We start from the raw sequence: 24860 nt of genomic DNA, 5'->3' as shown, positions 1-24860 counted from the left end.
TATAACAGTGCTGTATTCTATCCACCAGCAGTATAGTACGACATTAGCACAGAGGGGGCAATAACTGGAGACCAGCAGGGTACAGGCAGGAGAGGGGTCATTGTTAGCTGGGGCAAGGACTGCAGTGAGAGTACAGGACTTAGGGCTAGGCTGTGTCAGCTGGCAGTAACTCTGCAGGATAGTTGTTGGCGCAGTGTTTGATATAGGCTGTGTTCTGAGTATTGCATGCTGGCAGTAGTAATTGTGCAGTCGGTGAGGGCGCTGTGAGAGGGGCAGTGGTTATAGGTCAATGTGTGGGGGTAATAATTAGAGAGGGGCTGCAGATATCAGGCTGTGTCCAAGGTAGATAACTGGAGAGGGGCAGCAGATATCAGGCAGTGTCCAAGGAATATAACTGGTGGTGAGGGGCAGCAGATGTCAGGCAGTGTCCAAGGTAGATAACTGGAGAGGAGCAGCAGATATCAGGCAGTGTCCGAGGTAGATAACTGGTGGTGAGGGGCAGCAGATATCAGGCAGTGTCCAAGGTAGATAACTGGTGGTGAGGGGCAGCAGATATCAGGCAGTGTGCAGAGTATATAAGTGGAGAGGAGCAGCAGATATCAGGCAGTGTCCGAGGTACATAACTGGAGAGGAGCAGTAGATATCAGGCAGTGTCCAAGGTATATAACTGGAGAGGGGCAGCAGATATCAGGCAGTGTCCAAGGTATATAACTGGAGAGGAGCAGCAGATATCAGGCAGAGTCCAAGGTGAGAGGGGCGGTGTGTAGGGGGAATAATCGGAGAGGGTCAGCAGGATGGAGCAGTAGTTGGAAGAGGTGTATTTGACCTGAGAAGGAGCAGTATGTGTTGGGGCAATACTGGAGGGGGGTAATTCTCAGCGAGGGGCAGTACTTCTTAGCAATGGCTTCCCTTAGTTGTGCTGTGACTACCAGCGATTCTGTGAAGGGTAGTAGTTTTGATTAGAGTGGTAGTTGTGGGGGATCAGTATTCTGTGCTGTCAGACAGTCAATATGGTGATGGAAGAGCCATGGATCCGGACGGTGCAGAGGCTCTTCTACCCCATCATGTGTGTGTTCGGGATGCCAGGTGAGTGATCTCCCAATTAATAGAGGACGTGATGTGAATGATCCAGATTCTCATCTGACAATCACCATGGAGAAGAATGACACCAAATCCTCCCAAACTCTCATTTTTCAACCCCTTCCTAATTTACCAGTGATTATTGTCCTAAGGCTAGACTCGCACTGGCAGTTTTTGGTGCAGTTTTTTGAGCCAAAGCCAGGAATGGATTTAGAATGAATGGGACATAAAAAGGAAAGACTTCTGACTTCTACTTCTCCTGCTGAATCCATATCTGGATATGGAAACCAATCTTTATGTGTGCGGAGTATAGTCATGGTCCTTCTTTAACGCTCTCTTGTAGATGTGTGGGCACAGTATCTCATAGGCTTTGTTGATCATTCTCTTTGGGCAGCTTCATCCTCATATTGGGCGCTCGTCCGGGAGGCCATTGCATGAGGTAACGGCTCATTATTTTGTAAAACAAAAAAATTCAAGGTTGTCGTTCACGTGACGTCATGGAATACAAAGTACGTACAACGTGGGACCGGTACAGAGGATGGAGGGTACCGTCAGCGAGGGCTTAGAATCTGCCGGGTGTGGAGGAAGGAGACCCTAGGTCCAAGGGGTTAGAGGAGCCGCTCAGGTGGTAATGAGGTGGCAGTGGGGCTACTGGAAATTGTAGACGTTCCCGGCTTTTCACGTTGCATTTGAAGGCATCAACTGGGAGGACAATCAAGTTCAAGAAAATGGAGGAAGCACAGGAGAAATCTTGGAGAAGATTGTGTGAGGAACACAGGAGTGCAAGAAAGGACATCTGAGGACTAGAGTGTGTTTCCGTGTGATTGTGTGTGGAGGGGAGATAATGCGTAGGGGTATCAGGATATTAGGGAGCCGATGTATTGATTTATCCCTCAATCCTTTTGTTCTGCTGGCTATCAAATGAGTCTCCCCCCAAAGAGAGTTGATGAATGCTTGCCGGGCCGAATGATTGGCTGAACAAACTTTGATGTGTATGGGGGGGAGTTGGAAGAGACAGCTGTCATTAGTATTAGGGACTCCGGAGGGAGAGCTGTTGGCTGAGACAAGTTTACATATGTACGGGGAAGTCGCGAAATATAACTGTTGACTGGATGAGTGTTCCTGTGTACGGAGGAGCTGTGAGAGACGGCTGTTGGCCAAGATTAGCGTTCAGTTGTTTTGGGGAAGTCGGATTGGAAAAGTTCGGAGAGACGGCTGTTCGATGAACTGATTGTTCACGTATGTGGCGGAGTCGGGAGAAACAGCTGTTGGCCAAGCCAAGCATTCATGTGTATGGGGAAGTCAGGAGAGAGAGCGAATGAGAATTCACGAGAGAACTCTCAGCATAGTAAGTGTTAATGTCTATGACAAGTTGGGAGAGAAAACTTTGATGAACGTGAATTCACGTGTGGTGGGGTTTCGAGAGGTAACTGAATGAGAACTTGTGTGTGTGGGGGAGTCAGGAGGGATGGCAGTCTGATGAATAAATGTTTGACCGATCCTTATCTAAGGTGTAAGTGAGAACTGAAAATAACTTTAACATGAATGTGCCATTCAGCAGATTCCACTAAAGCACTTAGATCACAGATTTGTGGTTTTCTAACATTCAGAAATGCCATAGAGGTGGATGTACAGGGGTCCTGGTGAACATATAACTGTTAGTAGTAAGGTGACCAACTCTTTGGGACCACACTGGTCTGGGTTAGCTCCTCTACATCCTACAGTCCTGCTCATTGTTATTGGCAACCCTTCATTTTTTTCATAGACTGAACAATATCTTCAGAAATGAATGGAAATGTACCAAAGTTATATCCTCAGGATTTTTTAATTAGAGGTCATACAACAATAAAACATTGTTTTTCAACTTCCATGTTGCAATTTCAAAGAAGAAACAGAATAAACAGCATGTGCAGCAATAAAGGCACCCCTAATTAATACTTGGTTACCCCCCTAATTAATACTTGGTTGCCTCTTAATTAATACTTGGTTGCCTCCTAATTAATACTTGGTTACCCCCCTAATTAATACTTGGTTGCCTCCTAATTAATACTTGGTTGCCCTCCTAATTTTTACTTGGTTGCCTCCTAATTAATACTTGGTTGCCTCCTAATTAATACTTGGTTGCCTCCTAATTAATACTTGGTTGCCCCCCTAATTAATACTTGGTTGCCCCCCTAATTAATACTTGGTTGCCTCCTAATTAATACTTGGTTACCCCCCTAATTAATACTTGGTTGCCCCCCTAATTAATACTTGGTTGCCTCCTAATTAATACTTGGTTGCCTCCTAATTAATACTTGGTTGCCTCCTAATTAATACTTGGTTGCCCCCCTAATTAATACTTGGTTGACTCCTAATTAATACTTGGTTACCCCCCCTAATTAATACTTGGTTGCCCCCCTAATTAATACTTGGTTGCCTCCTAATTAATACTTGGTTGCCCCCCTAATTAATACTTGGTTGCCTCCTAATTAATACTTGGTTACCCCCCTAATTAATACTTGGTTGCCCCCCTAATTAATACTTGGTTGCCTCCTAATTAATACTTGGTTGCCTCCTAATTAATACTTGGTTGCCCCCCTAATTAATACTTGGTTGACTCCTAATTAATACTTGGTTACCCCCCCTAATTAATACTTGGTTGCCCCCCTAATTAATACTTGGTTGCCTCCTAATTAATACTTGGTTGCCTCCTAATTAATACTTGGTTGCCCCCCTAATTAATACTTGGTTGCACGCCCTTTGGCATTGCTGACGGCCTCCACACGTTCCTTGTACCCATCTATAAGCGTCTTGCTCTTCTCAGCTGGAGTTTCCCCCCATCTTCCTTTGCAGTTTGTTTGAGCTCTTGAATGTTTGCAGGGTTCTTTTTCCCAAAGATTTTCAATGGGATTGAGGTCAGGATTCATTGCTGGCCATTTTAAAACAGTTCATGTTTTCTATTTCAACCATTCCTGTGTACTCTTGGATTTGTGCTTTGGGTCATTGTCTTGCTGGAGGACCCATGATCTTCGACTCAAACCAAGTTTTCTTACACTGGGTAGGACATTTCGCTCTAAAATCTCTTGATAATTCTCTGATTTCATGATTCCTGTGATACGGTCAAGGCCTCCAGTACCAGATGCAGAAAAGCAACCCCACAGCATTATGGATCCTCCACCATACTTAACTGTTGGTAAGGTGTTCTTTTCCTTATAAGCTTCGTTGCGCCGTTTGTAAACAAACTTGTAGCTTTGCATTGTCAAAAAGCTCTATTTTTGTTTCAGCTGTCTGCAGAACATTTTCCCAGAAGGATTGTGGTTTGTCAGGGTACACTTTGGCAAAGATCAGTCGTTCCTTTTTATGTCTTTTCTTCAACAATGGTTTCTTCCTTTGCCTTCTCCCATAAACCTCTGCTTGGTTTAGTGTGCAACGTATGGTACTTGTTGAAACCATGACCCCAGACTGTTCCAGCTTGGCCTTCAAGTCTTTGGATGTTTGATGTGGTGTTTTTTCCACCATTCTCACCAACCTTCGAAGACATCTCTTGTCAATTTTCCTTTCCCCCACGTCCAGGGACGTTCTTGACGGTTCCATGTTTGGCAAACTTCTTAACAACATTGTGCACTGTAGAAACTGGGATATCAAGGTCTTTGGAGATGGCCTTATACCCTTTGGAAGTGTTTGCTAATAATGGCAATTGTGATGTCCTCAGACAGCTCCTTTGTCTTCACCATTGTGACATAGGAACAGGGCCTATCATGTGGCTTTTTAAAACACTGAAGTCATCATTCATTGGCTAATTCATGTCACATGGGCACCGACAATTAATCACAGATGAATCTCTTTTGTGATTTACCACAGGCGAGTCAAAATGTGTTTTCATACTAAATTAAAGGGTGCCAATACCAGTGACACAACAAGCTTTAGGTTTTTCTATTTTTCCTCCATTGTTTTTTGTTTTAAATTATTTTCTATCATTTGCTCTTTTGTATTTCACACGAGTCTCTATACAAAAAACTGTTTCACTTGATTTATTTTTTTCAGGAGATATTCCACATTATGTCCTTAACCTTCACGGGTGCCAATAACGATGAGCAGGACTGTACACGTAGGGAACCATCTCCCTCACTATAAGCATTGATTCAGGTAAAAGAAGGCGCTTTATTGTGGCACCACAAATACAGGAGCAGCAGCAGCGTTTGCACCCTGGTATAGGTTTGGGTCTTTGTGAAGCTGATCTACACGATGGGTGGAAATTTTGCTGCTGTTCCTGTATTTGTTGTGCCACAATAAAGCAGGTTGATCATTACCGGATGCTGAAGCGCCTTCTTTCACTAATAGTGAGAGAGCTTGGTTCCCCGGAGGACAGACGTCAGATGTGGACCTTCGTGTGGTGACTGTATTGTAGCAGCATCCAGACCTCAGAGCTCCCACTGATTCGACCAGCCTAATTAATGTACAAGGTCTTGTCTGACTCTATCTATAACTATCACTGATGAGTGAGTAACCACAGGGGCTGAAGGTAGAAGTCCCAGCCGGGGCCTGACATCTTAGGCCTTCAGCATCCCCTCATACGTATAAGAAAAGAGAGATATAAGATAAGAGATCCAGCCATATAGTTGGTCATCACATAGCCAAATCATTAGTTGCAAGGTGAAGACGCTTACCCCAACCTCTCTGTATTCATCTCTTCATCTTCACCTCTACACCTTTACCATTCGACCTTCAGCCCTCTATATTCACTTTTCCACCATTAACTTTCCAACACTCCTCAATCTACACCTTTATCATCACCTCGCTCCATATTCACTTCTCTCCCTTTCTTCTCCCAACCATAACCTTCCCTTCACTTTTTTACCTTCACCTCTCTATTACTTTCATCTCTCCATCTTCACCCCTCTGTTTCCTTTTCCACCTTCATCTTTCTCCCTCTAACTCCACCTTCATCATCCACCTTCACCTCTTTCACTAGATCAGCTTATTTCAGTGGAAAGCAATTCTGAAGGACTGAATCTTAGGGCAGAACATCTAATGATGGGAGTGATAAGACTTCAGCGACCCTTGTACGTCAAGGAAAGGTGGGGTGATCGCTGCTTGGGAATGTTTGGAGTCGTGCAGATGTTTTGGTGTCGCTGGTCCTATGATGCTGATGAGATATTATAATTATGGCTGATTGGGGTTTCTCTTTCTTTGCAGCCAGCCTGGTGACCATGGCCGTACTGTGGAAGGGGAACCTGGACATGTCCAAGTCCATTATTTACTATCTGGTGTCCTTAGCTTTAGCCAATTTCCTGCTCATCCTGGTGGTGACAATTTTTCGGGATATCTTTTACTTCTATGTGGATATCACTCTGTGGTGGCCTGAACCCTCCTGTGGGGTCAGTAACTGGATCTATTTCACATGTGTCTACTCCCTCACATGGCTCACCGTGGCCTTCTCAGTAGACCGTTACATCATCGTATGTTGTATGAAGCTGAAGCTCAAGTTCTGTAAGCCATCTGTAACGCGGGGGGTCATCATTGCAGTGTGTGCTTGCGCAATCTTGGTGGCCATGCCTACCTTCTGGATGTATGTACCAGTCCGTACCACCCAACCAGATGGAAGTCTCTATCACATTTGTTCCCTGCATCGCAACCTGAGTTCAATACCCTTCTTGTCAGTCTATGACCACATTCAGACCACTGTTTGGATAGTCTTCCCGCTAGTATCGTTAGTCTTAACCAATGGCTTAACAGTGTGGCATATCCGTGTAACAACTAGAGTGCGACAAAGCCTGAAGTGGTCATCTACAGGAAAACAATCCGATGACCCAGAGGTGGCAAGGAGGAAAAAGTCTGTGACTCTCCTGGCAATGATTTCCATCTCATTTCTGGCTCACTGGTTGCCTAAAATGGTTGTCAAGGTGTTGGAAAGGTTCACGTATCCGCCGGTCAACCGCTATGACTTCTACCATCCGGTGAATGTGGTGCGGATGCTGTGTAACATGCTGATTGTCTCCAGCTCCTTCAGTAATATGTGCATCTACTCCCTCACCATCAGCAAATTCAGAGAGGAGCTGTTGAGAGGAGCCAAGTTTGCCCTCGCCTTCCTTTGCCACAATCCTCGCTCACCCTTCCCTCCCACCAAACCTACGCAAATATTCACGATACAAGACACCACGCAGCTGACCGCTGCCATGAAAGACAAATAATAGACGGAGATAACTGATTTACTGTCTCATGAGGGAGGAGGGCTGATGAGACCAAAGACATAGCAGAGTGGACGCGGCCACATTCATGAGCGAACACAATGACAAATGTGGGGGCACAAGGAAATGTGGGGTCAACAATGGATGACTGGTGCCAATGAAACACAAAGGTGTATGGACATGTGGAATGAAGGACACTTGCAGATGAAGGGTTGCTTGTGGTATGGGGACAGAATCATGTACAGTAATGTCCTCCAGGAAGAGCAGTTGGGGGTCCATGGGGTATAGTCAATGTGGAGCACCCTGGGACATGGAGTATACAGATATATACTGTAGTGTGTGACTTGCTGAATAAACATGTCCTTGACTCCTGAGTATTTATGAAAGTTCTTGAGATATTTCATAAAATATGGACCACAAAGGGGTGACAATAATGGCTATGGTCCACTATGGTGTGCATGGAGCAGGGGAATTAGTGATCAGTGTGTCCAGTCTGATGGGTATTCCTGCCAGTGGGAGAAGACGGGGGTTCATTCTGCATCCCGGGGACTGGCTCTTCCTAATGACTAAGGCTGAGACTTATGATGGTCATGCAGCGCCCGGTAGTGTCTGTAATAACCCACTGAGCAGTGGGCAGTCAACTGCCCATCTGTAGATGATGAGTGCTGCCCGTGTCCACACGCATTATCTCTGAGCCTTGTATACGGCATGTACATGTTCAGCTCACTAGTATATCTGGCATAGAAGAGGGGAAGCTCCATAGTCATTAGTTATTAGGGAGGTCTGACAGAGGGAGGTGGCCACATGATGCCAATATGGCCGCCAGGAAGTTGATTCTTGTGTTATGATATATCTAGGACTCACGGATTATACAGATATCTTTGAAGCCATCAGATCATGAGTAGTATATTATATGATAATCGGGGCAGTAAATCCTCAGCTTCTCCAGGCTTTGCGTGTCATGGACTAGGGAGGATGGCCGCCATCTTGAGCTTCCTCTGGACGTTTCCCACCTCTTCGCGGCATTGTTGTTCCCTCTGTAGTTCCTTGTTCTTTTCTTCGAGTCTCTTCTTCTGCATTTGCAGGAGTCGGTATTCCTGGATGAGATGGAGCAGTTCTTGTCTCAGGCCCTGGTTGTCCTCCTTGACCCTCGTGCTCACTTCCTGCAGAGCCTTCTTGGCCTCCTCCTGGGCCTTCTGGGTCAGCTGGTTGAGCTGCTGCTCTGAATTCTGTTGGCATTGGGTTTTTTCTCTCAGGAAAGCGCTCTTCACCCTCAGCAGGGCCTCGGCATGCTTCCCTCGATGGGCCATGACTTCATCCTTCAGACGTTTGATGAGGGACACTTGCTCCTTCTGCAGTTCTCTCATAGGCTGCAGTTCTAGGAGCTCCTTCCTCAAGGTGGTGAGATCGGCTTCTCTACGAAGCAGGAGGTCCCGCAGTTTCTGCTCTTCATCAGAAAATGTGGATTCCAGTTCTTGTTTCTGCAGCTGGATGTTCTGCAGCTCCCTCTGGTTCTGATCGTTCAGGCTGATGATGACGTCCTGTCGTCGCTGACTTCTCTTGCTCATATATAGCAGGTATTCCTGGCTCTCTACCCGAACCCTTTCAGCCTCCTCCTGAAGGAACTCGTTATCCCTCCGTAGCTGCTCCAGTCGGCGTCTCAGTCCCTCCTGCTCGGCCATAAGCTGGTTGTGTTCATCTTGCAGCTGCGCCTCCCTCTCGCCTACGACACGTTCTTTCTCCTCACATCCCTCCTCTCCCTGCTCAGGGGCCTCAGATATGGGGGATTTGGACGGTTTTCCCGGGGACTTCTTCTTTGGTGGCATCTGCAAAATACACAATAAAAGGCAAAGGGTTATACCAGCACCTATTATCCTGATAGAATACTCCCTAAAAGTTTGCAGTCACTTCACTGATATCTATGAGGTATATACAGTAAGTTTGCATACTCCTCTATGTTTGTGACTGTGTATATGTGTGTGAGTGTATATACTCTCTTCAACACTCAAATTACACCAAGAAGTGGTGGATGATGGAGATCACAGGAGGGAGACGTTACTGATCTATAAATGGTGGAAACAAGGAAATATTAACACAACCTCTGGATTATTCAGTCTGGAGTCTGAGGCTCGTGCAGAAATCCCGGCACCTCGGACCTCGGCTGCAGTCACTGAGGTTATTAATGGTCGTCTGAGAAGGTTCTGACGCTGAATGTACAAATCATCAGGATCCGCTGCCGACAGCTCCTGTGTAATCACCGACCAATGACATCCCTGATGTGCTCGATGGAGACAAGTCCGGAGACGCTACCGGCAGCTCCTGTGTAATCACCGACCAATGACGTCCTTGATGATCTCGACAGAGACAAGTCCGGAGACGCTGCCGGCAGCTCCTGTGTAATCACCGACCAATGATGTCTCCGATGTGCTCGAGGGAGACAAGTCCAGAGACACTGCCGGCAGCTCCTGTGTAATCACCAACCAATGACGTCTCCGATGTGCTCGATGGAGACAAGTCCGGAGACGCTGCCGGCAGCTCCTGTGTAATCACCAACCAATGACGTCTCCAATGTGCTCGACAGAGACAAGTCCGGAGACGCTGCCGGCAGCTCCTGTGTAATCACTGATCAATGACGTCTCAGATGTGCTCGATGGAGACAAGTCCGGAGACGCTGCCGGCAGCTCCTGTGTAATCACCGACCAATGACGTTCCCGATGTGCTCGACAGAGACAAGTCCGGAGACGCTGCTGGCAGCTCCTGTGTAATCACCAACCAATGACGTCTCCGATGTGCTGGATGGAGACAAGTCCGGAGACGATGCCGGCAGCTCCTGTGTAATCACCGATCAATGACGTCCCCGATGTGCTAGATGGAGACAAGTCCGGAGATGCTGCAGCCATGGGAGCAGGTTTAGACTATGCAGGTGGCCCACAGTACTGCGAGGAACATGAGGCATCGCGTTGTTGTGTGGGAAAACGGCTCCTGGGACGCCTTGGAAAAATGACTGCACTGCTGGGTACACCAACAAATCAGTTTAACACCGACACGTTAGTGACTGGGAATGAAGTGTGACGTTCCACTTGAAGCTTCTTCATGGCGTTGCCCTTGTGGTCTCCTCAGATAAGAAGAATGGCACGCAGTGATCCGATCTGTGCTGCAAGTGAATAAGACGTCACATACCAAGACTCAGGCCTCCGTCAGATGTATGTGTGTCATTTGCGTGTCCTATCCGTGGTTTTCACTGATACAGCACATTCCCATTATAGTCTATGGGGCTGGTCACAAGTTTGTGTTTTTTTCCAGACCGTGTATCTGTGTAAAAATCATGAAAAAGTGTCAGTTTTTACTGACATCATGGAAATAGAACCAATACAATTCTATGGGTCAGTGAAAGTCACGGACAGCACTCGTATGGCGTCTGTGTGCAGTCGTGCACTGTCCGTGACTAACACTGCAATGAGTCAGAGAAGCTTTGTCAATATTTATTCATCCATAATACGAGAAAATCACTGGTGAAACTCGGGTCCAAAACACTCGCACCGCTTGTTGTGCACGTGAAAAAACACGGATGTGTGAATGAGGCTCAGACAGCAAACAGCGTCTACAGAATCAATCAGAGGCGTCTGCACGAGGCTGGGCTACGAGCCCGACGTCCGGCTACAAGTGTCCTCTGACTTCACAACATCGCTGTCACAGGCATACACATACGTAGTGTGTACATCCTGCTCCAGATAACAGAGGGCAGGTCCTTGTCCATTCTGCTCCAGATAACAGAGGGCAGGTCCGTGTCCATTCTGCTCCAGATGACAGAGGGCAGGTCCATGTCCATTCTGCTCCAGATGACAGAGGGCAGGTCCGTGTCAAATCTGCTCCCGATGACAGAGGGCAGGTCCATGTCCATTCTGCTCCAGATGCCAGAGGGCAGGTCCATGTCCATTCTGCTCCAGATGACAGAGGGCAGATCCGTGTCCATTCTGCTCCCGATGACAGAGGGCAGATCCGTGTCCATTCTGCTCCCGATGACAGAGGGCAGATCCTTGTCCATTCTGCTCCAGATAACAGAGGGCAGGTCCTTGTCCATTCTGCTCCAGATGACAGAGGGCAGGTCCATGTCCATTCTGCTCCAGATGACAGAGGGCAGGTCCGTGTCAATTCTGCTCCCGATGCCAGAGGGCAGGTCCTTGTCCATTCTGCTCCAGATGCCAGAGGGCAGGTCCATGTCCATTCTGCTCCCGATGACAGAGGGCAGGTCCATGTCCATTCTGCTCCCAATGCCAGAGAGCAGGTCCATGTCCATTCTGCTCCCGATGACAGAGGGCAGGTCCGTGTCCATTCTGCTCCAGATGCCAGAGGGCAGGTCCATGTCCATTCTGCTCCAGATGCCAGAGGGCAGGTCCTTCTCCATTCTGCTCCCAATGCCAGAGAGCAGGTCCATGTCCATTCTGCTCCCGATGACAGAGGGCAGGTCCGTGTCCATTCTGCTCCTGATGCCAGAGGGCAGGTCCGTGTCCATTCTGCTCCTGATGCCAGAGGGCAGGTCCTTGTCCATTCTGCTCCTGATGTCAGAGGGCAGGTCCGTGTCCATTCCGCTCCTGATGTCAGAGGGAAGGTCCTTGTCCATTCTGCTCTCGATGCCAGAGGGCAGGTCCTTGTCCATTCTGCTGCTGATGCCAGAGGGGGGGTCCGTGTCCATTCTGCTCCCGATGCCAGAGAGCAGGTCCGTGTCCATTCTGCTCCTGATGCCAGAGGGCAGGTCCTTGTCCATTCTGCTGCTGATGCCAGAGGGCAGGTCCGTGTCCATTTTTCTCCTGATGCCAGAGGGCAGGTCCTTGTCCATTCTGCTCCTGATGCCAGAGAGCAGATCCTTGTCCATTCTGCTCTTGATGCCAGAGAGCAGGTCCTTGTCCATTCTGCTCCCGATGCCAGAGGGCAGGTCCGTGTCCATTCTGCTCCTGATGCCAGAAAGCAGGTCCGTGTCCATTCTGCTCTCGATGACAGAGGGCAAGTCCTTGTCCATTCTGCTCCCGATGCCAGAGGGCAGGTCCTTGTTCATTCTGCTTCCGATGCCAGAGGGCAGGTCCTTGTCCATTCTGCTCCCGATGCCAGAGGGCAGGTCCGTGTCTATTCTGCTAATAATGCCAGAGGGCAGGTCCTTGTCAAATCTGCTCCTGATGCCAGAGAGCAGGTCCGTGTCCTTTCCCTCCTGATGCCACAGGGCAGGTCCTTGTCCATTCTGCTCTCGATGCCAGAGAGCAGGTCCATGTCCATTCTGCTCTCGATGCCAGAGGGCAGGTCCTTGTCCATTCTGCTCTCGATGCCAGAGGGCAGGTCCTTGTCCATTCTGCTCCCGATGCCAGAGGGCAGGTCCTTGGCCATTCTGCTTCCGATGCCAGAGGGCACGGCCGTGTCCATTCTGCTCCCGATTCCAGAGGGCAGGTCCGTGTCCATTCTGCTCCTGATGCCAGAGGGCAGGTCCTTGTCCATTCTGCTCCTGATGCCAGAGAGCAGGTCCGTGTCCAATCTGCTCCTGATGCCAGAGGGCAGGTCCTTGTCCATTCTGCTCTCGATGCCAGAGAGCAGGTCTGTGTCCATTCTGCTCTCGATGCCAGAGGGCAGGTCCTTGTCCATTCTGCTCTCGATGCCAGAGGGCAGGTCCTTGTCCATTCTGCTTCCGATGCCAGAGGGCAGGGCCGTGTCAATTCTGCTCCTGATGCCAGAGAGCAGGTCCTTGTCCATTCTGCTGCTGATGCCAGAGGGCAGGTCCTTGTCCATTCTGCTCCCGAAGCCAGAGGGCAGATCATTGTCCATTCTGCACCCGAAGCCAGAGGGCAGGTCCTTGGCCATTCTGCTCCCGATGCCAGGGGGCAGGTCCGTGTCCATTCTGCTCCTGATGCCAGGGGGCAGGTCCGTGTCCATTTTACTCCTGATGCCAGGGGGCAGGTCCTTGTCCATTCTGCTTCGATGCCAGAGGGCAGGTCCTTGGTGATTGTGCTCCCGATGCCAGAGGGCAGTTCCTTGTCCATTCTGCTCCCGATGCCATAGGGCAGGTCCTTGTCCATTCAGCTCCCGATGCCAGAGGGCAGGTCCTTGTCCATTCTGCTCCAGATGCCAGAGGGCAGGTCCGTGTCCATTCTGCTCCTGATGCCAGAGGGCAGGTCCTTGTCCATTCTGCTCTCGATGCCAGAGGGCAGGTCCTTGTACATTCTGCTCCCGATGCCAGAGGGCAGGTCCGTGTCTATTCTACTCCCGATGCCAGAGGGCAGGTCCTTGTCCAATCGGCTCCTGATGCCAGAGAGCAGGTCCATGTCCATTCTGCTCCTGATGCCAGAGGGCAGGTCCGTGTCCATTCTGCTCTTTATGCCAGAGGGCAGGTCCTTGTCCATTCTGCTCCTGATGCCAGAGGGCAGGTCCTTGTCCATTCTGCTCCTGATGCCAGAGAGCAGGTCCGTGTCCAATCTGCTCCTGATGCCAGAGGGCAGGTCCTTGTCCATTCTGCTCTTGATGCCAGAGAGCAGGTCCTTGTCCATTCTGCTCCTGATGCCAGAGGGCAGGTCCGTGTCCATTCTGCTCCTGATGCCAGAAAGCAGGTCCGTGTCCATTCTGCTGCTGATGCCAGAGGGCAGGTCCGTGTCCATTCTGCTCTCGATGGCAGAGGGCAAGTCCGTGTCCATTCTGCTCCCGATGCCAGAGAGCAGGTCCGTGTCCATTCTGCTCCCGATGCCAGAGGGCAAGTCCTTGTCCATTCTGCTCCCGATGCCAGAGGGCAGGTCCTTGTCCATTCTGCTCCCGATGCCAGAGGGCAGGTCCGTGTTCATTCTGCTCCTGATGCCAGAGGGCAGGTCTTTGTCCATTCTGCTCCCGATGCCAGAGGGCAGGTCCTTGTACATTCTGCTCCCGATGCCAGAGGGCAGGTCCTTGTACATTCTGCTCCTGATGCCAGAGGGCAGGTCCTTGTACATTCTGCTCCCGATGCCAGAGGGCAGGTCCTTGTACATTCTGCTCCCGATGCCAGAGGGCAGGTCCTTGTACATTCTGCTCCTGATGGCAGAGGGCAAGTCCGTGTCCATTCTGCTCCCGATGCCAGAGAGCAGGTCCGTGTCCATTCTGCTCTCGATGCCAGAGGGCAAGTCCTTGTCCATTCTGCTCCCGATGCCAGAGGGCAGGTCCTTGTCCATTCTGCTCCCGATGCCAGAGGGCAGGTCCGTGTTCATTCTGCTCCTGATGCCAGAGGGCAGGTCTTTGTCCATTCTGCTCCCGATGCCAGAGGGCAGGTCCTTGTACATTCTGCTCCCGATGCCAGAGGGCAGGTCCTTGTACATTCTGCTCCTGATGCCAGAGGGCAGGTCCTTGTCCAATCGGCTCCTGATGCCAGAGAGCAGGTCCATGTCCATTCTGCTCTTGATGCCAGCGGGCAGGTCCGTGTCCATTCTGCTCTTGATGCCAGAGGGCAGGTCCGTGTCCATTCTGCTCTCGATGCCAGAGAGCAGGTCCATGTCCATTCTGCTCTCGATGCCAGAGGGCAGGTCCTTGTCCATTCTGCTCCCAATGCCAGAGGGCCGGTCGTTGGCCATTCTGCTCCCGATGCCAGAGGGCAGGTCCGGTTCCATTCTGCTCCTGATGCCAGAGGGCAGGTCCGTGTCCATTCTGCTCCTGATGCCAGAGGGCAGGTCCGTGTCCATTCTGCTCCTGATGCCAGAGAGCAGGTCCGTGTCCATTCTGCTCCCGATGCCAGAGAGCAGGTCCGTGTCCATTCTGCTCCCAATGCCAGAGGGCAGGTCCGTGTCCATTCTGCTCCTGATGCCAGAGAGCAGGTCCGTGTCCATTCTGCTCCTGATGCCAGAGGGCAGGTCCTTGTCCTTTCATCTCCTGATGCCAGAGGGCAGGTCCTTGTCCATTCTGCTCCCGATGCCAGAGGGCAGGTCCATGTACATTCTGCTCCCGATGCCAGAGGGCAGGTCCGTGTCTATTCTGCTCCTGATGCCAGAGGGCAGGTCCTTGTCCAATCCGCTCCTGATGCCAGAGAGCAGGTCCATGTCCATTCTGCTCCTGATGCCAGAGGGCAGGTCCGTATCCATTCTGCTCTTGATGCCAGAGGGCAGGTCCTTGTCCATTCTGCTCCTGATGCCAGAGAGCAGGTCCGTGTCCATTCTGCTCCTGATGCCAGAGAGCAGGTCCGTGTCCATTCTGCTCCCGATGCCAGAGAGCAGGTCCGTGTCCATTCTGCTCCCGATGCCAGAGAGCAGGTCCGTGTCCATTCTGCTCCTGATGCCAGAGGGCAGGTCCTTGTCCATTCTGCTGCTGATGCCAGAGGGCAGGTCCGTGTCCATTTTTCTCCTGATGCCAGAGGGCAGGTCCTTGTCCATTCTGCTCCTGATGCCAGAGAGCAGGTCCTTGTCCATTCTGCTCTTGATGCCAGAGAGCAGGTCCTTGTCCATTCTGCTCCCGATGCCAGAGGGCAGGTCCGTGTCCATTCTGCTCCTGATGCCAGAGGGCAGGTCCTTGTCCATTCTGCTCTCGATGACAGAGGGCAAGTCCTTGTCCATTCTGCTCCCGATGCCAGAGGGCAGGTCCTTGTCCATTCTGCTCCTGATACCAGAGGGCAGGTCCGTGTCTATTCTGCTCCTAATGCCAGAGGGCAGGTCCTTGTCAAATCTGCTCCTGATGCCAGAGAGCAGGTCCTTGTCCATTCCGCTCCTGATGCCACAGGGCAGGTCCTTGTCCATTCTGCTCTCGATGCCAGAGAGCAGGTCCATGTCCATTCTGCTCTCGATGCCAGAGGGCAGGTCCTTGTCCATTCTGCTCTCGATGCCAGAGGGCAAGTCCTTGTCCATTCTGCTCCCGATGCCAGAAGGCAGGTCCTTGGCCATTCTGCTTCCGATGCCAGAGGGCACGGCCGTGTCCATTCTGCTCCCGATTCCAGAGGGCAGGTCCGTGTCCATTCTGCTCCTGATGCCAGAGGGCAGGTCCTTGTCCATTCTGCTCCTGATGCCAGAGAGCAGGTCCGTGTCCAATCTGCTCCTGATGCCAGAGGGCAGGTCCTTGTCCATTCTGCTCTCGATGCCAGAGAGCAGGTCTGTGTCCATTCTGCTCTCGATGCCAGAGGGCAGGTCCTTGTCCATTCTGCTCTCGATGCCAGAGGGCAGGTCCTTGTCAATTCTGCTCCTGATGCCAGAGAGCAGGTCCTTGTCCATTCTGCTGCTGATGCCAGAGGGCAAGTCCTTGTCCATTCTGCTCCCGATGCCAGAGGGCAGGTCCTTCTCCATTCTGCTGCTGATGCCAGAGGGCAGGTCCTTGTCCATTCAGCTCCCGATGCCAGAGGGCAGGTCCTTGTCCATTCTGCTCCCGATGCCAGAGGGCAAGTCCGTGTCCATTCTGCTCCCGATGCCAGAGAGCAGGTCCGTGTCCATTCTGCTCCCGATGCCAGAGGGCAGGTCCGTGTCCATTCTGCTCTCGATGCCAGAAGGCAGGTCCGTGTCCATTCTGCTCTCGATGCCAGAGGGCAGGTCCTTGTCCATTCTGCTCCCAATGCCAGAGGGCAGGTCCTTGTCCATTCTGCCCTCGATGCCAGAGGGCAGGTCCTTGTCCATTCTGCTGCTGATGCCAGAGGGCAGGTCCTTGTCCATTCTGCTCCCGAAGCCAGAGGGCAGATCATTGTCCATTGTGCTCCCGATGCCAGAGGGCAGGTCCTTGGCCATTCTGCTCCCGATGCCAGGGAGCAGGTCCGTGTCCATTCTGCTCCTGATGCCAGAGGGCAGGTCCGTGTCCATTTTGCTCCTGATGCCAAGGGGCAGGTCCTTGTGCATTCTGCTTCGATGCCAGAGGGCAGGTCCTTGGTGATTGTGCTCCCGATGCCAGAGGGCAGTTCCTTGTCCATTCTGCTCCCGATGCCAGAGGGCAGGTCCTTGTCCATTCTGCTGCTGATGCCAGAGGGCAGGTCCTTGTCCATTCAGCTCCCGATGCCAGAGGGCAGGTCCATGTCCATTCTGCTCCCGATGCCAGAGGGCAGGTCCATGTCCATTCTGCTCCTGATGCCAGAGGGCAGGTCCTTGTCCATTCTGCTCTCGATGCCAGAGGGCAGGTCCTTGTACATTCTGCTCCCGATGCCAGAGGGCAGGTCCGTGTCTATTCTGCTCCTGATGCCAGAGGGCAGGTCCTTGTCCAATAGGCTCCTGATGCCAGAGGGCAGGTCCTTGTCCATTCTGCTCCTGATGCCAGAGAGCAGGTCCGTGTCCATTCTGCTCCTGATGCCAGAGAGCAGGTCCGTGTCCATTCTGCTCCTGATGCCAGAGAGAAGGTCCGTGTCCATTCTGCTCCTGATGCCAGAGAGCAGGTCCGTGTCCATTCTGCTCCTGATGCCAGAGGGCAGGTCCTTGTCCATTCTGCTGCTGATGCCAGAGGGCAGGTCCGTGTCCATTTTTCTCCTGATGCCAGAGGGCAGGTCCTTGTCCATTCTGCTCCTGATGCCAGAGAGCAGGTCCGTGTCCATTCTGCTCCTGATGCCAGAGAGAAGGTCCGTGTCCATTCTGCTCCCGATGCCAGAGAGCAGGTCCGTGTCCATTCTGCTCCCGATGCCAGAGGGCAGGTCCGTGTCCATTCTGCTCTCGATGCCAGAGGGCAAGTCCTTGTCCATTCTGCTCCCGATGCCAGAGGGCAGGTCCTTGTCCATTCTGCTCCCGATGCCAGAGGGCAGGTCCTTGTCCATTCTGCTCCCGATGCCAGAGGGCAGGTCCTTGTCCATTCTGCTCCCGATGCCAGAGGGCAGGTCCTTGTCCATTCTGCTCCCGATGCCAGAGGGCAGGTCCTTGTCCATTCTGCTCCCGATGCCAGAGGGCAGGTCCGTGTCTATTCTGCTCCCGATGCCAAAGGGCAGGTCCTTGTCCAATCGGCTCCTGATGCCAGAGAGCAGGTCCGTGTCCATTCCGCTCCTGATGCCAGAGGGAAGGTCCTTGTCCATTCTGCTCTCGATGCCAGAGAGCAGGTCCATGTCCATTCTGCTCTCGATGCCAGAGGGCAGGTCCTTGTCCATTCTGCTGCTGATGCCAGAGGGTAGGTCCTTGTCCATTCTGCTCCCGAAGCCAGAGGGCAGATCATTGTCCATTCTGCTCCCGATGCCAGAGGGCAGGTCCTTGGCCATTCTGCTCCCGATGCCAGGGAGCAGGTCCGTGTCCATTCTGCTCCTGATGCCAGAGGGCAGGTCCGTGTCCATTTTGCTCCTGATGCCAGGGGCCAGGTCCTTGTCCATTCTGCTTCGATGCCAGAGGGCAGGTCCTTGGTGATTGTGCTCCCGATGCCAGAGGGCAGTTCCTTGTCCATTCTGCTCCCGATGCCAGAGGGCAGGTCCTTGTCCATTCTGCTGCTGATGCCAGAGGGCAGGTCCTTGTCCATTCTGCTCCTGATGCCAGAGAGCAGGTCCGTGTCCATTCTGCTCCTGATGCCAGAGAGCAGGTCCGTGTCCATTCTGCTCCTGATGCCAGAGAGAAGGTCCGTGTCCATTCTGCTCCTGATGCCAGAGAGCAGGTCCGTGTCCATTCTGCTCCTGATGCCAGAGGGCAGGTCCTTGTCCATTCTGCTGCTGATGCCAGAGGGCAGGTCCGTGTCCATTTTTCTCCTGATGCCAGAGGGCAGGTCCTTGTCCATTCTGCTCTTGATGCCAGAGAGCAGGTCCTTGTCCATTCTGCTCCCGATGCCAGAGGGCAGGTCCGTGTCCATTCTGCTCCTGATGCCAGAAAGCAGGTCCGTGTCCATTCTGCTGCTGATGCCAGAGGGCAGGTCCGTGTCCATTCTGCTCTCGATGGCAGAGGGCAAGTCCGTGTCCATTCTGCTCCCGATGCCAGAGAGCAGGTCCGTGTCCATTCTGCTCCCGATGCCAGAGGGCAGGTCCGTGTCCATTCTGCTCTCGATGCCAGAGGGCAAGTCCTTGTCCATTCTGTTCCCGATGCCAGAGGGCAGGTCCTTGTCCATTCTGCTCCCGATGCCAGAGGGCAGGTCCTTGTCCATTCTGCTCCCGATGCCAGAGGGCAGGTCCTTGTCCATTCTGCTCCCGATGCCAGAGGGCAGGTCCTTGTCCATTCTGCTCCCGATGCCAGAGGGCAGGTCCGTGTCTATTCTGCTCCCGATGCCAAAGGGCAGGTCCTAGTCCATTCTGCTCTCGATGCCAGAGGGCAGGTCCTTGTCCATTCTGCTTCCGATGCCAGAGGGCAGGGCCGTGTCAATTATGCTCCTGTTGCCAGAGAGCAGGTCCTTGTCCATTCTGCTGCTGATGCCAGAGGGCAGGTCCTTGTCCATTCTGCTCCCGAAGCCAGAGGGCAGATCATTGTCCATTCTGCACCCGAAGCCAGAGGGCAGGTCCTTGGCCATTCTGCTCCCGATGCCAGGGGGCAGGTCCGTGTCCATTCTGCTCCTGATGCCAGGGGGCAGGTCCGTGTCCATTTTACTCCTGATGCCAGGGGGCAGGTCCTTGTCCATTCTGCTTCGATGCCAGAGGGCAGGTCCTTGGTGATTGTGCTCCCGATGCCAGAGGGCAGTTCCTTGTCCATTCTGCTCCCGATGCCATAGGGCAGGTCTTTGTCCATTCAGCTCCCGATGCCAGAGGGCAGGTCCTTGTCCATTCTGCTCCAGATGCCAGAGGGCAGGTCCGTGTCCATTCTGCTCCTGATGCCAGAGGGCAGGTCCTTGTCCATTCTGCTCTCGATGCCAGAGGGCAGGTCCTTGTACATTCTGCTCCCGATGCCAGAGGGCAGGTCCGTGTCTATTCTACTCCCGATGCCAGAGGGCAGGTCCTTGTCCAATCGGCTCCTGATGCCAGAGAGCAGGTCCATGTCCATTCTGCTCCTGATGCCAGAGGGCAGGTCCGTGTCCATTCTGCTCTTTATGCCAGAGGGCAGGTCCTTGTCCATTCTGCTCCTGATGCCAGAGGGCAGGTCCTTGTCCATTCTGCTCCTGATGCCAGAGAGCAGGTCCGTGTCCAATCTGCTCCTGATGCCAGAGGGCAGGTCCTTGTCTATTCTGCTCTCGATGCCAGAGAGCAGGTCTGTGTCCATTCTGCTCTCGATGCCAGAGGGTAGGTCCTTGTCCATTCTGCTCTCGATGCCAGAGGGCAGGTCCTTGTCCATTCTGCTTCCGATGCCAGAGGGCAGGGCCGTGTCAATTCTGCTCCTGATGCCAGAGAGCAGGTCCTTGTCCATTCTGCTCCCGATGCCAGGGGGCAGGTCCGTGTCCATTCTGCTCCTGATGCCAGGGGGCAGGTCCGTGTCCATTTTGCTCCTGATGCCAGGGGGCAGGTCCTTGTCCATTCTGCTTCGATGCCAGAGGGCAGGTCCTTGGTGATTGTGCTCCCGATGCCAGAGGGCAGTTCCTTGTCCATTCTGCTCCCGATGCCAGAGGGCAGGTCTTTGTCCATTCTGCTGCTGATGCCAGAGGGCAGGTCCTTGTCCATTCAGCTCCCGATGCCAGAGGGCAGGTCCTTGTCCATTCTGCTCCCGATGCCAGAGGGCAGGTCCGTGTCCATTCTGCTCCTGATGGCAGAGGGCAGGTCCTTGTCCATTCTGCTCTCGATGCCAGAGGGCAGGTCCTTGTACATTCTGCTCCCGATGCCAGAGGGCAGGTCCGTGTCTATTCTGCTCCTGATGCCAGAGGGCAGGTCCTTGTCCAATAGGCTCCTGATGCCAGAGGGCAGGTCCTTGTCCATTCTGCTCCTGATGCCAGAGAGCAGGTCTGTGTTCATTCTGCTCCTGATGCCAGAGAGCAGGTCCGTGTCCATTCTGCTCCTGATGCCAGAGAGAAGGTCCGTGTCCATTCTGCTCCTGATGCCAGAGAGCAGGTCCGTGTCCATTCTGCTCCTGATGCCAGAGGGCAGGTCCTTGTCCATTCTGCTGCTGATGCCAGAGGGCAGGTCCGTGTCCATTTTTCTCCTGATGCCAGAGGGCAGGTCCTTGTCCATTCTGCTCTTGATGCCAGAGAGCAGGTCCTTGTCCATTCTGCTCCTGATGCCAGAGGGCAGGTCCGTGTCCATTCTGCTCCTGATGCCAGAAAGCAGGTCCGTGTCCATTCTGCTGCTGATGCCAGAGGGCAGGTCCGTGTCCATTCTGCTCTCGATGGCAGAGGGCAAGTCCGTGTCCATTCTGCTCCCGATGCCAGAGAGCAGGTCCGTGTCCATTCTGCTCCCGATGCCAGAGGGCAAGTCCTTGTCCATTCTGCTCCCGATGCCAGAGGGCAGGTCCTTGTCCATTCTGCTCCCGATGCCAGAGGGCAGGTCCGTGTTCATTCTGCTCCTGATGCCAGAGGGCAGGTCTTTGTCCATTCTGCTCCCGATGCCAGAGGGCAGGTCCTTGTACATTCTGCTCCCGATGCCAGAGGGCAGGTCCTTGTACATTCTGCTCCTGATGCCAGAAGGCAGGTCCTTGTACATTCTGCTCCCGATGCCAGAGGGCAGGTCCTTGTACATTCTGCTCCCGATGCCAGAGGGCAGGTCCTTGTACATTCTGCTCTTGATGGCAGAGGGCAAGTCCGTGTCCATTCTGCTCCCGATGCCAGAGAGCAGGTCCGTGTCCATTCTGCTCTCGATGCCAGAGGGCAAGTCCTTGTCCATTCTGCTCCAGATGCCAGAGGGCAGGTCCTTGTCCATTCTGCTCCCGATGCCAGAGGGCAGGTCCGTGTTCATTCTGCTCCTGATGCCAGAGGGCAGGTCTTTGTCCATTCTGCTCCCGATGCCAGAGGGCAGGTCCTTGTACATTCTGCTCCCGATGCCAGAGGGCAGGTCCTTGTACATTCTGCTCCTGATGCCAGAGGGCAGGTCCTTGTCCAATCGGCTCCTGATGCCAGAGAGCAGGTCCATGTCCATTCTGCTCTTGATGCCAGAGGGCAGGTCCTTGTCCATTCTGCTCCCAATGCCAGAGGGCCGGTCGTTGGCCATTCTGCTTCCGATGCCAGAGGGCAGGGCCATGTCCATTCTGCTCCCGATGCCAGAGGGCAGGTCCGGTTCTATTCTGCTCCTGATGCCAGAGGGCAGGTCCGTGTCCATTCTGCTCCTGATGCCAGAGGGCAGGTCCGTGTCCATTCTGCTCCTGATGCCAGAGAGCAGGTCCGTGTCCATTCTGCTCCCAATGCCAGAGGGCAGGTCCGTGTCCATTCTGCTCCTGATGCCAGAGAGCAGGTCCGTGTCCATTCTGCTCCTGATGCCAGAGGGCAGGTCCTTGTCCTTTCATCTCCTGATGCCAGAGGGCAGGTCCTTGTCCATTCTGCTCCCGATGCCAGAGGGCAGGTCCATGTACATTCTGCTCCCGATGCCAGAGGGCAGGTCCGTGTCTATTCTGCTCCTGATGCCAGAGGGCAGGTCCTTGTCCAATCCGCTCCTGATGCCAGAGAGCAGGTCCATGTCCATTCTGCTCCTGATGCCAGAGGGCAGGTCCGTATCCATTCTTCTCTTGATGCCAGAGGGCAGGTCCTTGTCCATTCTGCTCCTGATGCCAGAGAGCAGGTCCGTGTCCATTCTGCTCCTGATGCCAGAGAGCAGGTCCGTGTCCATTCTACTCCCGATGCCAGAGAGCAGGTCCGTGTCCATTCTGCTCCCGATGCCAGAGAGCAGGTCCGTGTCCATTCTGCTCCTGATGCCAGAGGGCAGGTCCTTGTCCATTCTGCTGCTGATGCCAGAGGGCAGGTCCGTGTCCATTTTTCTCCTGATGCCAGAGGGCAGGTCCTTGTCCATTCTGCTCCTGATGCCAGAGAGCAGGTCCTTGTCCATTCTGCTCTTGATGCCAGAGAGCAGGTCCTTGTCCATTCTGCTCCCGATGCCAGAGGGCAGGTCCGTGTCCATTCTGCTCCTGATGCCAGAAAGCAGGTCCGTGTCCATTCTGCTCTCGATGACAGAGGGCAAGTCCTTGTCCATTCTGCTCCCGATGCCAGAGGGCAGGTCCTTGTCCATTCTGCTCCCAATACCAGAGGGCAGGTCCGTGTCTATTCTGCTCCTAATGCCAGAGGGCAGGTCCTTGTCAAATCTGCTCCTGATGCCAGAGAGCAGGTCCTTGTCCATTCCGCTCCTGATGCCACAGGGCAGGTCCTTGTCCATTCTGCTCTCGATGCCAGAGAGCAGGTCCATGTCCATTCTGCTCTCGATGCCAGAGGGCAGGTCCTTGTCCATTCTGCTCTCGATGCCAGAGGGCAAGTCCTTGTCCATTCTGCTCCCGATGCCAGAAGGCAGGTCCTTGGCCATTCTGCTTCCGATGCCAGAGGGCACGGCCGTGTCCATTCTGCTCCCGATTCCAGAGGGCAGGTCCTTGTCCATTCTGCTCCTGATGCCAGAGGGCAGGTCCTTGTCCATTCTGCTCCTGATGCCAGAGAGCAGGTCCGTGTCCAATCTGCTCCTGATGCCAGAGGGCAGGTCCTTGTCCATTCTGCTCTCGATGCCAGAGAGCAGGTCTGTGTCCATTCTGCTCTCGATGCCAGAGGGCAGGTCCTTGTCCATTCTGCTCTCGATGCCAGAGGGCAGGTCCTTGTCCATTCTGCTTCCGATGCCAGAGGGCAGGGCCGTGTCAATTCTGCTCCTGATGCCAGAGAGCAGGTCCTTGTCCATTCTGCTGCTGATGCCAGAGGGCAAGTCCTTGTCCATTCTGCTCCCGATGCCAGAGGGCAGGTCCTTGTCCATTCTGCTGCTGATGCCAGAGGGCAGGTCCTTGTCCATTCAGCTCCCGATGCCAGAGGGCAGGTCCTTGTCCATTCTGCTCCCGATGCCAGAGGGCAAGTCCGTGTCCATTCTGCTCCCGATGCCAGAGAGCAGGTCCGTGTCCATTCTGCTCCCGATGCCAGAGGGCAGGTCCGTGTCCATTCTGCTCTCGATGCCAGAAGGCAGGTCCGTGTCCATTCTGCTCTCGATGCCAGAGGGCAGGTCCTTGTCCATTCTGCTCCCAATGCCAGAGGGCAGGTCCTTGTCCATTCTGCCCTCGATGCCAGAGGGCAGGTCCTTGTCCATTCTGCTGCTGATGCCAGAGGGCAGGTCCTTGTCCATTCTGCTCCCGAAGCCAGAGGGCAGATCATTGTCCATTCTGCTCCCGATGCCAGAGGGCAGGTCCTTGGCCATTCTGCTCCCGATGCCAGGGAGCAGGTCCGTGTCCATTCTGCTCCTGATGCCAGAGGGCAGGTCCGTGTCCATTTTGCTCCTGATGCCAAGGGGCAGGTCCTTGTGCATTCTGCTTCGATGCCAGAGGGCAGGTCCTTGGTGATTGTGCTCCCGATGCCAGAGGGCAGTTCCTTGTCCATTCTGCTCCCGATGCCAGAGGGCAGGTCCTTGTCCATTCTGCTGCTGATGCCAGAGGGCAGGTCCTTGTCCATTCAGCTCCCGATGCCAGAGGGCAGGTCCATGTCCATTCTGCTCCCGATGCCAGAGGGCAGGTCCATGTCCATTCTGCTCCTGATGCCAGAGGGCAGGTCCTTGTCCATTCTGCTCTCGATGCCAGAGGGCAGGTCCTTGTACATTCTGCTCCCGATGCCAGAGGGCAGGTCCGTGTCTATTCTGCTCCTGATGCCAGAGGGCAGGTCCTTGTCCAATAGGCTCCTGATGCCAGAGGGCAGGTCCTTGTCCATTCTGCTCCTGATGCCAGAGAGCAGGTCCGTGTCCAT

At 53.3% G+C, this 24860-nt stretch overlaps 2 protein-coding genes across 2 annotated transcripts in view; one reads left to right on the top strand and one right to left on the bottom strand.

The window, feature by feature from the left end:
- Nucleotides 1-1010: 1010 nt before the first annotated feature.
- Nucleotides 1011-8454, top strand: LOC141258659 (probable G-protein coupled receptor 139). The gene is made up of 2 exons (XM_073673616.1): nt 1011-1086; nt 6259-8454. The coding sequence occupies exons 1-2, from the start codon at nt 1011-1013 to the stop codon at nt 7251-7253; spliced, it is 1071 nt and encodes a 356-aa protein (XP_073529717.1). The 3' UTR covers nt 7254-8454.
- Nucleotides 7256-24860, bottom strand: part of CCDC121 (coiled-coil domain containing 121) — a 41541-nt gene continuing 23936 nt past the window's right edge. Inside the window, exon 2 of the mRNA XM_073673615.1 lies at nt 7256-9076. Within this exon, the coding sequence (XP_073529716.1) occupies nt 8210-9076 (867 nt within the window). The 3' untranslated portion in view covers nt 7256-8209. The remainder of the gene's footprint in view (nt 9077-24860) is intronic.

The sequence above is a fragment of the Phyllobates terribilis genome, unplaced genomic scaffold (genome assembly GCF_046119375.1).
Source record: "Phyllobates terribilis strain yellow unplaced genomic scaffold, ASM4611937v1 Scaffold_3__8_contigs__length_932513732, whole genome shotgun sequence".
Taxonomy (NCBI): Eukaryota; Metazoa; Chordata; class Amphibia; order Anura; family Dendrobatidae; genus Phyllobates; species Phyllobates terribilis.
This window is presented reverse-complemented; position numbering and strand designations above follow the sequence as displayed.

What these genes read in the sequence shown, in the direction of transcription:
- LOC141258659 (XM_073673616.1), top strand. Translation starts at nt 1,011, where the DNA reads ATGGTGATGGAAGAGCCATGGATCCGGACGGTGCAGAGGCTCTTCTAC. An exon ending in GTGTGTGTTCGGGATGCCAG is followed by an intron (nt 1,087 to 6,258) that starts GTGAGTGATCTC and finishes CTTTCTTTGCAG; the next exon opens with CCAGCCTGGTGACCATGGCC.